Below are 17,209 nucleotides of genomic sequence, written 5' to 3'. Positions count from 1 at the left end.
AACTGTGGATAAAGGTGTTGTTAGCACCCTTTTTAATTGATGTCGAATTTGCATGTGTAGAAATGTTGCTACTGTATAAGAGAAACAGTATTAACTCAGTTTCATGCATTCTTTTTACCCGAATATTCAGAAGAAGAAATTAAATCATAAAAAGCTTGTCAGGATTTAGCCTTTGGGATATTATTCTAATTGTATGACAGTTTGCCTTCAGGGAATTTAATGCGTTTCCCTACAGTGCCCAGGCCTTGTAAACGACTGGCCACCATCCATCTGTATCGAACCTCTGACAAGTCTCAGCCTGAGCTCAGGGTCTGGAGATCGTCAGCCCTGAGCCACAGATTTCTTTTGAACTCCGATTTCATTTGAAGAGATGAAAAGCAGATATTTTCACCTCTGCTTGCACCCTGTTTTAAATGTAAAAGAGCAGCGTTGGTGCTTTTCTACAAATTTCTGCATTTTTGTGCATATTTGTGTCCATTTGGATTCAGTTCCCTATAGGGAGTTTTGAGTGGAGGTGAATTCATTAAAGTGCTCTTTAATATTTTAATATAGCTCTTTAATATGTATAGATAAGGATTTTTAGTGTCTTTTAAAATGAGAAAAACTCTCTTTTTGTATCATATTGGTAATTGGCCAATATTACAGATTGTTTAATTTACTGCTATGGTTAATATTGGATATACATTGGTTGATACTGGATTGATTTCCACTGTTTTTACATTTAGATTATCTTTGCCATGATCTAACGCCAACTTAAAATTAATCTTTAGAATACTAATAATGTGATAACAGTTAAAAATGTAGCAAAATGTAGCCTATTTGCAGCAAATCTCAAAATGAAGATCAGTTTTTCATAGTGTGCATTATAATGCCTAAATTCAATGGTAAATTTTAAAATGATTCATTTTAGCTTAATATATTTAAAGAAAATACTCTAGAATTTTGATATTGCCATTAAACAGTTATTGACCATAACACAAAAATATTATTGGCTTATCAATATTAGACAGAATTGGAATATCACTGCATCTGAAATTGAATAGAATTGACATTTTTCATCCTGCTGGTTTCTGGAGGTAAGTAGGAAATATATGTCACTAAATCAAACGTCTTCCTTAAATTCAGTCCATGCCAAAAAGCAGCACTTAGAGTTTGTGTTTGCTAATATATATATCAAAGCAGTCCAAAGTTTGGAGGCTACAGTGACTAATTTCTCCTCCACCGTGGATGGAAGATGATCAGGGGTCATTTGTCGGGCGTAGTTTGATGTGATGAAAGCTCCCAGGTTGGCTTTGGGACAAGTTCAGTTGAATGTCACTTTAGAATGAAATTGGCTCGGATCCGGATCATTAAGGGCAGTTTGGTTTGTGTGTGGCTGTCTGGAGTCTTTCTCTTCTTTCTTCTCTTAGGGCTTCAAGGCAACCTGGAGCGCCAGACAGACTTTGTCCTTTGATAGAAGCCCTTTCTGCCAAAATTAATTATCAAGCACGATGCTTGTGTGTGCCGTCCATTGCGTAAGTGTGTGAACGGCACAGCAGCAGAGTCTGGCTTGCTACACTTTTAATGTAGAATTGTCCTTGTGTCTCCTCTTGGCTTAAGTGTCTCCTTCTGTGGTGCCTTTATTTAAAAATCCAGCATTTTTTGCCTATATTTGAGCTGAACCGCTTTTAGGGAATATAACGATTGAACTGTCTGCTGTTCATTGTTGAAGGGCGTATCCGTGCCCTAACCCCCCCGCGAAGCGATAATGATATTTTAGTAATGCATTGCCTGGCATGGGGTAGTGGCTTGGATTTATTAAGCTCTTCTCTGTGCCTACAGCAGGAATCAAACATAGGGCTGTCAGAGTTCAAAGTGCTGGATACTTCACAAATGTGAGTACCTGGAATTAATACATGTTCAATTTATTTAAAAAGAAAACAAGTAGATATCAATTTCCTAATCTTATGAACCCAGAAAAAAAATTATCATCTATATTCCTCTTGCCTAACCTTAGACATGCAAGTACAGTTCAAATGGGAAATCAGTCACTGAGTATCAGAAGGATTAAGCAGGATGGAAAAGCAGTCACTCTTTCTCTCATTCTCTTTCTTACTCTCCCCTCCTTCCCCTTTCTCATTTCTTTTTTCTTACTTATGCTTTGTCTACATTATCCATAATTTATTTGTGTGTGTTCAGGCAGCCAGCTCGCTAATGGAGGTATGCATAATGCATTCGTCGTGCTTTTATTGGAGAGTCTGGTGGCCCAATCCAAGACTGAGGCGAGTACAATGTCTGTTCCATGACATAGTAAAATCTGGGAATCACCATGGATTCCACAATAAAACACATTAATAACTGTAGCACTATAGTTTTCAGTGTCAAATGATTTTCAGAATCCTTCAGAAATAATTCTGATATGCTGATTTGGTGCTCAGAAAATGTTTTGTTTTTAAAAACAATTGTGCTGCTTAATATTGTTTACGGAAATCGTGATACATTTTATCAGAATTATTTTATCAAAAGAACAGAATTTATTAATTTTTTGTTTTTAACTGTCACTTTTTATCAATAAAAAAAAAATATGTCCATGCCATCTGCATGCTGCCATAATATTATGTAAGGTTTGCTGTAATGTATCAATTACACTCAACACCCGTAGTAACCAGGGTACTTCCACTATTTAGAGGAATACTCTTGTCTACCGCTTTGTTTCAGAATCATTCTGTTGAAGTGGATGTCGGGTTTCCTTCTCTAAAACAATGGCAGCTTAAGTACCCGGAAGCATCTTAAGTGTCTTTTCACATTCATGCCTTTCTTGACTCATACAAGTGTCTGGTTGTGTATGTCTGTATGTGTTTTTTTCTATTGTATATGTGTGTGTATAGTTCATTGTATAGTCTCCGGGCGGTCACATACTTTTGTTCATTTGTCCTCTTTTGCAGCTGTGGAATTAAAGAGGATTTCCTGTTTGTGGAGTTAATCAAAGCAGCCTTTTTGATCTGTGCGTCAGCTAGAAGAAACCGTCACCTCGGATAAGGGTTCACATGGCTAATTGATTTTTAGATGCTTAAAACATCAGGCGTGCACATACTGTTCTCTCTCTTGTCTCTCTCTCTCTCTCTCTTGAATAAATGCACACACGCTCTCACTGGCCAGTCGCCCGGTTCTGTTTAGTCAGATCTGCAGCAAGATTGTGCTGAATGCTTAGACTCCCCCCACGCATCCGCAGTTATCTACGCTCATTCATCCCTGGACTATAAAACTGAGAGGAGAGAGAGTCTTGATGAAAATAGAATGGGCTGGTTTTGAAAAGTCACATGACTATGAGAATTACTTTTTGAAATGATTAACTGAGATCTGCATACTCAGCAGACAGACCTGAAGTTGTTCTTTCTGCCCAGGTCTGGCACTTTACCTATTAATGGCAACTCTGTCTGACCCCTCAGCCAGTGCACGGGATGCAGTCTCCAACCTTTTACTGTCATTTACGTATCGATCAGCACAAAAAGCACGGTTGCCAAGCAGATGAGAGCTGAAACTGAGGCTAGTGTCGCGTAGCCAGACTTTTATGAAGAGCAGACTGTCTGATCAACCAACATATAAAGTGACTGTTTACATTCTGTTCTTTTTGTGTCATTTACAGATGGATTTATCTGTAATAAATCATACCCCTAATCCTAAGAATGTGTCATGGCTGAAATTCTACATGTTCTGTACTGCTTATATGCATAGACTTGAGAAAACAAAACAAGAACATTTGAAAGGTTGGGGTTGGTTAGGCTAGTACACGCCACATGCCATAGTTTTGAGGAAGCACTTGCTTTTTATTTGTGCAGTATTAGTATAAGTGCAGTAAGCTCTAAATGGCTTGGCAATGATTAGGATGTGCATATGAGCCTAAAGGTAGCAAAACTGGGAGGAGAACAGCGTGTTCATATGTGATAAAACTCGTTGTCTGTGAGTTTTGCTCTGCGCTGAGGGATATAAAGCTTTTTGATGCATCTGATGTGTTTTTATGTGTTGAGAGGGTTTCTTTAGATGAGTTTGACTGGAGAGCTCAGGGAGGATCTGCTGTCTGCCAGGAGACTTCAAGGCCTCGGCTGCTGCTTGCTTGCTTTGAGACTCACACACACTCACACTCACACACACACACACACTCACACTCACACTCACACTCAATGCTCCGTCCTTCTGCTGTCTGCCTAGATTAACGAGACCAGAGTCATACTTTGCCCATGCAGCCAAACACACAAACTCACTCTCTTATGCACACGGGCCCTGAAGGCAGGTGTTTAATAGATATTACTCCGTGCATAACCTCTAACCAAGCACTTTATTTACATAAACATGCCTCTCAATAGACCTGTTAGAGTCATTAGACGGCACTGTGCTTCCCTAATTAAACATCTCATGAGCTGGTAGAAGATGCAGATTTTTCAGCTGGAGATAATCTGAATTTTCACTTCTTCTTTGTAGTGTTTATCCCTCATTGTTTTGATTGATTGTCAAGGGCACATGTGATGCGGGTTTCAAAAGTGTGCGTGTGGTGAGTGGACACATGGTCACAGGTCATGAGAATGACAGTCATGCTTCTATACGAATAGGTCGTTATTTAACTTTCACACATGGTAGCTCAGACATTTTCCTCTGTCTCTTGAAGTCTGTTGAGTCCAGAGGTCTTATTGATTTCTCTCTCTTATTTATTGTCTTTAGCTTTATTAACAAACATGTTGACTGCTTTTGCTATGGACGTGAAACTTTAAATCACATGGTTTGTTGAAAAGAGGTGTGCTATTCCTTTTCTTAGCAATCAAACATAAAATTTGTATTTTGTAGAGGATAAAATGGGCATTTCATTAAACATGACTTTCATGTAAACAGGAACATGAGCCAACGAGAGACCAGAATCTAGTTTAATGTTTATTTAATGAACACACTTGCATTTGCCAGCCTCTTCTTTTGTCAGTGTTTACATGTTACAGTCGTCTCTTCTTTATTTCTCTGAAGTCTCTGTCCAGCGGTGCCAGCTGTATTCTTAGTAAACAAGTCTTGAGAAGATGCCACGTGTTTTCATCTCTGTCTCTCTCTTGTGGGTCCTTGAAAATGGAAAATGAATTAATCCCAGATCCAGTAAACTTTTTTCTATAAATGTTAACATTGATTTAATATTTATGGTTAATACTTATTATTATACCATATATGTGTGCTATTGTATTCTTCCTTGGGAAATGTTTTCATTGTTTTGACCTCCTGCATCCTGGGTCTGTTTGAGGCAGGAGGAACTCTTGGCAATATTTCTCTCACTCTCTGTCCTTATGGGATTTGGAGGAAATGCTTTCTGCTCAGACCTTTTGTTCCCTTATTCCCTGATCTCGGACCTGCTTCCTCCCCACCCACATCTAACCTTAACCGTTACAGGATAAAACACCAAAGTTGTATCATCTTGCTGCAAAGCGTTAATGTCTGTCATCTTTTGGTCTTAATTCAGTGTGTTGCTTCTTTCTTTCATTCTTTCTGCCTTTCATTCTTTCATTCATTTTTTTCAGTGCATATCTGGGTCGCCAAAAAAAGTGGTATTAAATTTTTTTTTTTTAAATTGTAAAAAGAAAATTACCGTATTGACCCGAATATAAGACGACCCCCCCCTTTTCCAGATGTACCTTTTTGGAAAAAGGCTTTTTGAAAACCAAATCTTGTTTTTTTTCTCCCTGTAAAACACATTTTTTTCTTAAATTTTCATATTGCATATTTTTCCTATTTTAATTTTTGTTTTGAAAGTATGGTAAATACTGGTAAAATGTACCAACAATGACATTGAAAAATATACACTTTTTGATATACCATAAAAATAACAGGTAGCCCATCTGAATTATATAACATTTAGGCTATCCATCTCATAGTAGCCTACCAAAATGTTATTATCAGTAGAAGTGAAATATTATTGTAGTCTTCAAATCTGGGTTTTAAAATCACTTACAGAGGAAGTTTGGTCCCATCAGTCTAACTAACATGACAGTCACGACTCATGCCGCTGTAAGCTTTTCTTTTTCTTTTGTTTTCACTCATGATCTTTACAACACACATTACATTACATATTTCATGGCACAGTTGTTTTATGCGTTTTTGGCACCACCTATAGTTGTGGGTGTATTATTGAAGTCAAAGTCTAGACCCTGAATATAAGACGACCGCGTTTTTTTAGATGCATTTCCAAGAAAAAAACATTGTCTTATATTTGGGTCAATACGGTAATTAGAAAATGAATATATAAATACATACACTGAAAATGTATTCATATATTTATTTACTACTTTGAGTTAATAGATTAAATATAATTTAATAATTTTGGTAATTATTAAAACTAAATTATATGTTTTGAGTCAATTGTGACCTGGTAATTTCTTCATGATAATCACTAACCAGTGTGGCTATTATATTTGATATGTGACCCTGGACCACAAATAGGGGTTGGGTACCGTTCACATTTTAACCGGTACGGTACCAGTATTGGTACCGGTACCCAACGGTACCTTTTTTCGGTACTTTACTCTCTGTGTAATAACAAAAACATTAATTTCAGTGAAAAAATAAGTTGAAAACTCTGTTTCAACATTTTGAACAATAAGGCCCTACTATTTTTTTTTTTTCTTCCAGAAATACTGGTTTTATTTTTTCTGATAATCAAATAAAGGCATGAAACACTTATTTATTTTTAATCAAATGAAAATGAAACCCTTTTATTTTTTGGCAAACAAACAGAGGTTTACTGTTAATATTAATACATGGTAGAAAAATTGTGAATATTCCTTTAAAAAAGTTTTAATAATAATTGTATTTTTTCCTTTTTCTTTCTTTAATGTGGTTGTAATTATTTTTATCATTTAATTGTTTTATTTAAATTTGACAGTAAATGGTATATATAAAGACGTACATTATACTGTACAGAAGTAATACAAGAGTAATATATTTCTGTTACATGTTAAAACCGCACTTTTATTTTGACAGGTTGCCGTGAAGTGTGTATACAGTATGATATGATGCTAGTTTTCTCAAATGAAACGGTAAAATTCTCATGAAGTGACCCTCACAGCCTGTAAGTTCATGTGTTCATGTAGTGAGATGCACCGCGAGTTCACCGCGCTATAGAGCAGTGGTTTTCAAACCTGTCCTGGAGGCACCCCTGCCCTGCACATTTTGCATGTCTCCCTCATCTAACACACCTGATTCAAATCATCAGCTCATTAGTAGAGACTGCAAGACCTGATTTGGGTGTGTAATAAGGGAGACATTCAAAATGTGCAGGGCAGGGGTGCCTCCAGGACAGGTTTGAAAACCACTGCTATAGAGTAAATTCCAATTTTATGAATGGACTCCGCCATCCTGTCTGTGTTTTCGCAGAAACCATATGACCCTAGAAATATAAGCACACTTCAGAACATTTCTTTTTGCCCTGTGTTGTGTTTGAAAGTGTTGCAGGGGTGACATCATGTCACAGGGTCTCTCTCTCTCTCGTATGCGCCCAAATGCGTTCTCAGGTACTGAAATTTGGTACCGAATGATTTAATGTGAATCAGTGCTCGGTAGTACCGACGCAATTCAGTCGGTACCCTTAAAAGTACCAAGTTCGGTACCCAACCCTAACCACAAAACCAGTCATAAGGGTCAATTTTTGGAAATTGAGATTTATACATCATCTGAAAGCTGAATGAATAAGCTTGTTAGGATCGGACAATATTTGGCCGAGATACAACTATTTGAAAATCTGTAATCTGAAGGTGCAAAAAAAATCTAAAATCGCCTTTAAAGTTGTCCAAATGAACTTCTTAGCAATGCATATTACTAATCAAAAATTAAGTTTTGATACATTTACGGTAGGAAATTTACCAAATATCTTCATGGAGCATGATCTTTACTTAATATCCTAATGATTTATTTTTGGCATTTTTGCCTTTATTGTGATAGGACAGATCAGATATGACGGGAAGCGAAGTGGGAGGGAGAGAGAGGGCGGCGGGTTCAGGAAAGGTCCTCTGGTCGGGATTCGATCGGTGCCGACATCCTAATGATTTTTGGCATAAAAGAAAAATCGATAATTTTGACTCACTCAATGTATTTTTGGCTATTGCTACAAATATACCCCAGCGACTTGAGACTGGTTTTGTGGTCCAGGGTCACATATGTGGTCATGGCATTATTGAGAACTACTACTTCATACCTGTAGTTTTGACATCACTTCCTCCAGAGTGGTCATGGAAGGAAATATTGACAAACAGAACTGGAGAAAGCCAGCCAGCTTAAAAGCCTGCAGGAAAATCAGTTGGAATATTTAAACATCACACCATCTGAACAGCCTGTCATACCAGACCAGACCAGACTGGTGGGTGCAGCCCAAGCTAGCCAAGACAGACCGCAGGCTAAGAACAAAGAACGAACCACCCTAAATTATAGACGAACTCAACAGCCTGATTAGGAGTTCATTACTGCTGCTTTTGCTGAGCTTCTAAAATCTGACACAGCACTTTGTCCAACTTTCAGAGCTGTAATTTTAAGAGGAGCCAAAATGATTGAAGCTGGAAGTGGACTAGGCTGTTAACGCCTGTGTTTGATGCCAGTCATATTCAGCCTAACAGTGCAGTGGGCCCATGCAAGTGCTGTTATATTCTGTATGTGTTTGCTTCCTCCCTTCTGTTTGAATGAAGTGTTTTGCGGTGCTGATGGAGGCCCGGGGCGTTAGAGGCTCTAACTGTGTGTGTGTGTGTGTGTGTGTGGCTGGTTCAGCTGTAATTGTTGTGACCTAAATGATGGTAAACAGTGGCATTGCTGTCCACACAACTAGAGCCACACTCACACTGGCCTCTTTGTCCTTCTCTTCCCACCCCCTCTGACACACACACACACACGGACCATTTGTAGCCCCATAAGGGCCTATAGGGAGCAGGATGGCCCCAGGCGGATGGGACTGGCATGGATTTCCCTCCTTTGGTGGAAACTGGGGAACTCTTGGACAATGGCCACGTGACACGTTCTCTTTGGCATCTTAGGAGCCGGATGAGGAAAGGGTCTTTTGTTTCTATTCTGCATTTCCCAACGTGTTACATCACACATCCACTAATACACACGTGTGAGATGTTGTGGAAACTGTGATTTAGATGCATGCTAATGTGCTTTCCAGAAAGCCTTACTTATTATTCCTTCTGGATTGACCACATCACATTGAGAGTTTCGAGATATTTCTTCTTTTTTCTTTCTTTTTCACATTCATGTGTTTATAAACTAGACATGGTTGACTAGTTGTTCAGCAATCCACTAGTTTATTTTAATCTAATGTTAATTTGTATTATTTGTAATTATTGTAATTTCAAATGATTTAATTTAATTTTTAGTTTTAAAATGACCATAATGACCTCAAAAACTCCATCAACCTCAGCCAGACAACCTGGCCCCCGGATCAGGAGTGCACACAGTTAAATTTTTTTTTTTTTTTTTTTTTTTAGACTGTTTGCACTGTAAAACCCTCTTGGATGCATACAGATGTCTTTGCAAGTTACTTGCAATTCATGCTGTTTTTTGAGGTTTGCTTTTTTTAAGATGCTATATCAAGTTAAAAATAGTTTCAACTTTTCAGGATGTATCTAGATGCATCTGTCTTTCCTATTTCTTTATTTTTGCTAACTTTGTGTTGTCCTCAACAGTCTGCATTGCACATGCTGTTCCAGACAGCATTTTAAGGCATCATAGCCGCACCCTCAAAGTGGTGGCTGTTCCACAAAGTGCAAGGTAGCTTAAAATGGCAGAAATTATTCTAATATGCTGATTTGATTGCTTAATATTGTTGTAGAAACCCTGATACATTTTATTTTTTTTTTGGATTCTTTTATGAATAGAAAGTTCAAAAGAACATAGTAACATGGTAATAATTTGGGTGCGATGCATTTTTATCCTTAGAATATCACGTTCTTAGCTTAGCAACATTGCCTAATGAAATCAGTTGTTCTATTTTCAAGATGCTGCCTGTGTAGTGCTTAATTATTTTAATGTCCTGCCTTTGCGGTCTTCTAAGTAGCTCTTTAGGATTTTGAACAGAGCTTGTGTGTGTTACAGTTGACCAGCAGGTGCAACCAAGCTGTAGACATGCACAGTCTGTTTATTGTCAAGGTTTTGAAGGTGTCTCGCCCACAGACCAATGAAAGCTTATTTACTGAACACACAAACTTCTCACTACGTCACCGAGGGATGGTGTGTGTTGGTGTTTCAGGTATTACAAATGTGTACCTTGTGAAACCACTAAACAAATGTGCAAGACATTGCACTTTCGTCTCACTCGTGTTCAGAACATCATTTCTAAATGCTATTGATCTGACTAGAGGGCGATGATCCAACCTGGGAAAAAAATTAAAGTCATAAATAAGCAGACAAATAAATTTTTCAGACAGCCCAATAAACAGCTGACAGTTTTATCCATTTACTAGATATAAACAGGGGCATAAAAACAATCACACTCGCCCATCTGCGGGGCATCATCAGTCTGCGGTCTCCGCCGGAGCATTGATCAGTGTGAGCCGCATCAAAAGTGTTTGTTTTCACAACAGCTCTGTCTTTGCCTGTTCATTATCCAGTGGTGGTTTGAGCAGGCAAATAACATTATAAATGACCTTAGAGGCACTGCAAGGATGTTCAGTGCTTATTAAACCATCACTTCATTAATCCAAAGTATTCGGTTTGTAAGTGTGCGGTTGTGTGTATTATGTCAAAGAGTGCATGATTGCACTCAATTGCTCGTTTGTTACTTTTTTTTTTTTTTTGGAAAGGAAACTGCAAGATTAGGACTGAAAGATGATAAAATAAAATGTGGATATTTTGTGTTTATTTATTTAGGGAAAGCTGCTATATCCTACCTTAAAACTATTTTAAACAACATTTAGCTTATTCTTTGTTTTTTAGTCTAATCCTTCATTTTATTTTTCAGCTTGACACAGCTCATATTCATTTTAACCCTATAATCATATTTTAAACCGCTAAAACTATTAATTTTTTTTTTTTAATTTGAATTTGACAATGACTCCCTGAATTTAATTTAGTTTGATTTGGGTTAGGTTATTATTTAATTTGACTTTAATGTAAAAAAATGTTTTTGTTAACTTTCATCGTAATCATTATCATTATTATTATTTTATTCATTTATTTATTTATTTATTTGATTGTGTTGGTTTTAAAGGCTCTCTTCAGATCAGATTATTAGTCCAGCATTGTTATTAGACTAGCCTGTGAAGACTAACACTAAAGCAGAAGAAGGAGAAGAGGGAGATGCATTTATTAAGTGAACAGTCAGAGAGATCACGCTCCGCTTGTTGAAGGCCTGGAGATTCCTAGAATTTGAACAGAAAGGAGCTAATGCCTAGCAACCACACCGCAAAGGGCGGAGAGCTGTGGTCAAGTCTGTCTGCTGGAGCAATGAATACAAAAACCCAGAGGACGAGTGAAGTGAGAGAGTGAGAGCAAGAACTTAAGTCTGTTTAAACGTGATTAGATGGATCGCATGCATGATCTCAGCCTTGTAAATAGGTAAGTTACTTGCTTTTGATTTCATAATGCAATTGAGAGACTGTAAAACTGGTTAAGTCATGGCCAAGCTAGAAAATAAGACAGGCAGGGTGGACGGAGACAGATGTGTACTGTGGTAACCGGGGTCGCAGCTGCAGCAACAAAACCAAATTACTCTCGTCTCCACTGTGAACCTGTGTGCCTCAGACCATAATGACCACAAAAACTCAGTCAACCTCAGCCAGACAACCTGGCCCCGGATCAGGAGTGCACACCTGAGCTCACTGGCACGTCACTGTACTGTATTGGTGAGCTCTCATTAGCGTAGCCCATGTTGTCATTTACACACCCACGCCTGCCCTCAGATCTGACCATGTGATGAGACCAATGCAATGCAAAAACAACACCTGATACCAGGCCTTTTGCACACATGCAGAGGTCTTGAGTCTGTCTGGGTTTTTTGACTGGGTTAAATTAATTTAGTTCAATTTAAATTTCTGTTATATGTTTAAATTTAATTATTTTTATAATATTCATGTGAATATTGCTTTGGAATTGAGCTCATAAAATGAAAACAGGTCAGGTTTAATTGGTAGTGTGCTGAAAATACAGACCATTGTGTAATAAACGTTCCTGGATACAGGAAGAACCTGGCTGCCATCCCAGTGGAATCTCTGGTAATGTTTAAAATGAGTTTTGTAGGAGATGGCACACGATTTTCAGTTCGGAGACCCTGCGAAGAATCTATAACCGTAATTGGATAAATTGAAAAGATGTAGCGTGCTTCTATGTGTAGCTCATTTCTGATTGTTTAAGAGAGAGTTTTTCTGGTAATCCACGACTACTGACTGGTTGAGTGCTGCTCACGTGATGACCTTTTGTCTTTTGTTATGGTTTAAAACGCATTCCGTGGAAGTGCCGCCAGTTTTATTCACAGACAATAACTAAAACATACATGGCCACATCCTGCAGGTGCACATCGCTAGATGTATGAACACTAATACACAATAGACATGTTGAGTCATACAGGCTTTTATTTTCCCATGAGGGCTATCCCGTCTCCTGTCTGTCCTCTAAGGTATTGAGCACAATGCAAGTTCACTAAGGTATAACAGGAACTATATTAGTGTCCATACCAAGGGACGATAAAATTGTTCTTTATAAGTGTACATTACAATTTTGTCTTCCACTGTAAAAGCTCAAGCTTCATAAAATTATTAAATGCTCAGACTTCATAAAATTACGGTTGTACCACTGATGTCACATGGACTATTTGAACAGTGTTCTTACTACGTTTCTGGGCCTTGAATGTGTCAGTTGTGTTGCTGTCTATGGAGGATCAGAAAGCTCTCCGATTTCATCAAAAATATCTTTATTTGTGTTTCCTGAAGATAAACAAAGGTCTTACATGTTTGGAACGACATGATGGTGAATAATTAATGACAGAGTTTTCATTTTTGGGTGAACTATCCCTTTAAAGTCCGATCATGTAGCCTCATTTGAGGTGTTGACAGCAGCTGCTCAAGTGAGAAGTCGTCTCTTCACGTAGAGTAAGTGGGTATGAGCGTGTGGCACGTTGACAGGTGTGCTAAAACTGTGATTTTGAAATCAGTAGGCCATCTTTTGACGCACACACAGGCTTTCTTTATTTTTTAGGCTTTCCTCTTTCTGTGCATCTTCGGATACTATTTCATTGGATTTTGAGGGCAGTTTTCTGCTCGGTTTGCAGCGTAATCCGTGTGTGTTTGGAGTTGTGTAAGAGGGCCACAGACTGACGGCCAGGGGGCAGTGCTAGATCTCAGAGATGCACGTCATGTGACACGAACACGCTCCCCAGAGCACAAACATGTGCCAGTCCGTATCAGATACGCCATTGTGACGCGTAGATGTTTGTTTTTGAGATGTTGGAAGGTGCTTGTGGGAGCTTGTTGATTCTAGCGTATGGCCGTTATGTTTTGTGTGTTTATATAATGTTCAAATGAGGGAGTTAGATGTCAAATGAGTAGCGTGCCCCCGCAGGCCTGTGGAAATTACCCTGATAAGGCCCCGTTTCCTGTTTGTGAAGCACTCAGACATCTCCATTAAAGGCCAAACTTGATAAACACCAGGTCTGGGAGAGAATGGAACGCCGAAGATCGGCAGCTAAGTCAGCAAGACTCGAAGTTACTGGAAGTATAGGTTACATGCGCACACACACACATTCGCAAAACAGGGTGGGCATTAACGCTAAGACTGACTAGACGGAGAAAACAAACAGTGACTGTGAGCTTGCTTTCCTGTCTGAAGATGAAGTGTTTGCATGAGTGTTGTTTTTATAACCTTGTTTTCTTTGTGTTTTTGTCACAGGTGCTGGAGAATCGGGGAAGAGCACCATCGTAAAACAGATGAAGTGAGTGAACGATGTTTTCTCTTCTCAAAATCTCTTACACTCTTTCAGACACATCTCTGAATGCCAGCTGTTGACGCCGGTGTGGATGATATGAGAGGGCACAGCTGCAACTCTAAAGTGAAAAAATGTTAAGAATTTTCTTTCTCACAAACATACACACATTCGTTCATATGGAACATTAGGAGTTTTTTTTGCCCCTAATAAACTCAAAGTGCACATTGATTACAGCTCAATATTTTTCGCTTTCCGGATGTAACAAGCTTGCTCTGTAGCTCAGCCGGCACGGAATTGGACTTAGGATGCGGAATCCTTAGGTACGAATCCTGTGAAAAACATGACTCACGATGAAAGAGCTCAAAGGCGAGAGATCGAAAAACCAGCTGAAATGGCATGCTTGCAATTTGCGTTTTTACGTCACATTCTTTTGTTCATACTATCGGGCAGGTTTAGGTGTAGTGCAGATGGTACATTATTTTAAAACGTTACGGAGCATTAGAGTTATGGCGCCACTCAACGAACATTTCGAGTCAGAACCGCGGTGACACGTACAAAACCAACGTTACATAAAACCATATGTACCATATGTAGGTTCATCTGTTCCGGGGGGAAAAACCAAGCACTCTTTTAGCGCCACTCAGTGGACATTTCACATCGAATATGTCACGAAACCTACATGGCGCTACATATTTCACGTCATGCAAATAAGTTCCCACAGGTACGTTTTCAACATGAGATCAGGCTCACCATAACATGACCATAAAAGTAGTTAACATTAATTCATGCAATAGCACCCACTGTGGCAGCTCTGAGAATGCAACATGTATTTGCTTTGCATTATCAGTTGTATTCTGACATGTTTCACAACTTAATAAAATGTGAAATTGTGTATGTGTTGTAAGCATACTTGTGTATTGAGTATTTTTTGGGGCCTTACACATAGAAGTCGTCTCTCAAGGCAGAGCGAGTTGCCTACCTAGACAGCATATTTTTGGCACAAATGTTACAAACGTAAAGCTGATGGCTAAAAGTCTAGGTATGTAGGCTGTGTGTCTCCCTTGTTCACATAAACAGCTGTTGATGTGCGTGTTTGTAGTGGGGCCCCTGGCAGCAGTTAATACTGTTTATCTGACCTTGGCCTCTGCTGCTCTTTTTACGCCTCCGTTTCCCAAAGCTGTTTTACAATCTAATCACTCTGATGGAAAATGTTTTGTACTCCATCTCATCACTGAATGCGTCCTGACACACAATCTGACTTGGGGTGTAATCACAGCATTCATTCTTTAATAATTGAATTACATTATTATAAAATGACTCTAGTTGTGCTTAGCTGTATCGGAGAAGGTTGTTTCTGTTTTCCTTTTATTTAAAGCTGTTTTAAATGACATCTGAGTGATGTGAGTGATACACTGTGAACTGGTTTTCTGGTTCTATCCTCAGAGATTTTCCTCTGAACTACTGAGCTGACTGTATTAAAAAAATCTCCATAGATTTGCAGTCTGACAAGATCCACAGCACTATTCCCACCAGCACTTAAAATCAATTCAGTGGCTAAGTTCCATCCACTGCAAAAGCCGGTTCATATTAATACGTTTTATATTACATCTGGATACTAAAGCCAGGCTTCGGGTTAAAACCTAATGTTCTTACCTCTTTGTCTTTTGTGCCATCCTGAATTTGTTCTCGGTTTTATTTATTTATATTTGCTTTTTCTGGTGAAATATAACAAATTTATTTAGCTTTATATATTTACATTTAATATTGAGTTTAGGGTTGGTAATATTTTTAATGATTCTGAAAGAAGTCTCTTGTGCACATCAAGTCTGCATTTATTTGATCGAAAAAAATAAATAAACAGTAAAATCAAAACTGTGACGTTATTATATATAATGTTGTCTATTTTAATGTATTTTAAAATTTGATAAGTTTAAAAACGGTATTTATTTGAAAGAATTTAACAATGTAAAAGTTTTTACTGCCACTTTTGATATTTAATTTAATATGCAATATTCTGATTTATAGAGATTAATCAGATTTATCTCTGTATATTCACTATTTACATTCATATAACCTTATTTTATATAACTACTTCCTGTTTGCCACATCATAATATACGTGTGTATGTATGCATATGTATATGTGTATACACACACACACACTTTATCTTGTATTTTATATGTAAATCACATTTTAATGAGGGCTAAATATCCTATTCAACACTGATGATTGATTGATCGTCTGTATGTCCGTTATGCAGGATTATTCACGAGGACGGCTACTCGGAGGATGAGTGCAAGCAGTATCGAGCTGTGGTCTACAGTAACACCATCCAGTCCATCATGGCCATCATTAAAGCCATGAGCAACCTCAAGATCGAATATGAGGACAGTGGCAGAGCGGTGAGAGAACACAGCATTCCCTCCGCAAATAAATCACACACATCCTCTGTTCAGCATTATACACACACACACACTCAGATCATCAGCTCAGATGATCCCTCCCTCATCACAAAGCCAGATGTCTGATTATCAGCTTAAACTCTGGTCTTGCTGCTCAAGAAACATTTCTTATTTCTTCTTTTGTGGAAATAGAACCATTTATGACATTTTGTCTTCGTCACTTTTGATCAATTTAATTTATATTTCTACTCGAGTCCTGCAAGAGACTTCAGATCACACATAGAAAAATAACTATCTTTTATTCTGCGGTCTGTGCACAAATCCTCAAAACCTGCAAGAGATGGAAAGATTAAGTGTAAAAGAAGGGAAAAAAGAAAACGAGGAAGTCAGAGTGTTAGTTTTCTAGCTAGGATCTCAAGAGAACAGCCTGAAGGCAGCAGTATGTTCAGTGCATCTGATCCACCTTAGGCTCTGGAGAAACACTGATCTCTATCAGCACAGATTTGTCCTCACTATATAGTCGAATCCATTATATTTGACCAGATTTACAGTGAATGCACAGGGTTAACACTGACTGAATGGAAGGAAGTAGGACGCAGGAGTCTTGAGACGTGTTATAAAAAGTCGAACTTCTTTTAACTTGTCACAGTGCTTAAAAAAAGCAGCACTCATAGTGAAGAATATAGCTCCTTTAAACCAACACAGGCCCTTTATTTTCACTGTGCAGCAGCAGTGTATAGTTTAATTAGACTGGTGTAGGGAAAGATGGATGATTGTGTCTCTGCTCTGGGAATAGAGCTGTAAAGTGCTGTTAGAGAGGCTAACAACATCTCTCCATCACGTTTAATTAGTGAGAGCGAGATCTGTTGGAGACATTCCTCAAGTGTTTCTCTCCCTCTCT

The 17,209-nt window shown here is 38.3% G+C and overlaps 1 protein-coding gene across 1 annotated transcript in view; it reads left to right on the top strand.

The window, feature by feature from the left end:
• The window catches only part of gnai2a (guanine nucleotide binding protein (G protein), alpha inhibiting activity polypeptide 2a), a 61,241-nt gene that overhangs the window by 31,535 nt on the left and 12,497 nt on the right, over nucleotides 1–17,209 (top strand). The window contains exons 2-3 of the mRNA XM_058790776.1: nucleotides 13,870–13,912; nucleotides 16,167–16,308. Of these exons, the coding sequence (XP_058646759.1) occupies nucleotides 13,870–13,912; nucleotides 16,167–16,308 (185 nt within the window). The remainder of the gene's footprint in view (nucleotides 1–13,869; nucleotides 13,913–16,166; nucleotides 16,309–17,209) is intronic.

This window comes from Onychostoma macrolepis, chromosome 11, assembly GCF_012432095.1.
Source record: "Onychostoma macrolepis isolate SWU-2019 chromosome 11, ASM1243209v1, whole genome shotgun sequence".
Classification (NCBI taxonomy): domain Eukaryota; kingdom Metazoa; phylum Chordata; class Actinopteri; order Cypriniformes; family Cyprinidae; genus Onychostoma; species Onychostoma macrolepis.
This window is presented reverse-complemented; position numbering and strand designations above follow the sequence as displayed.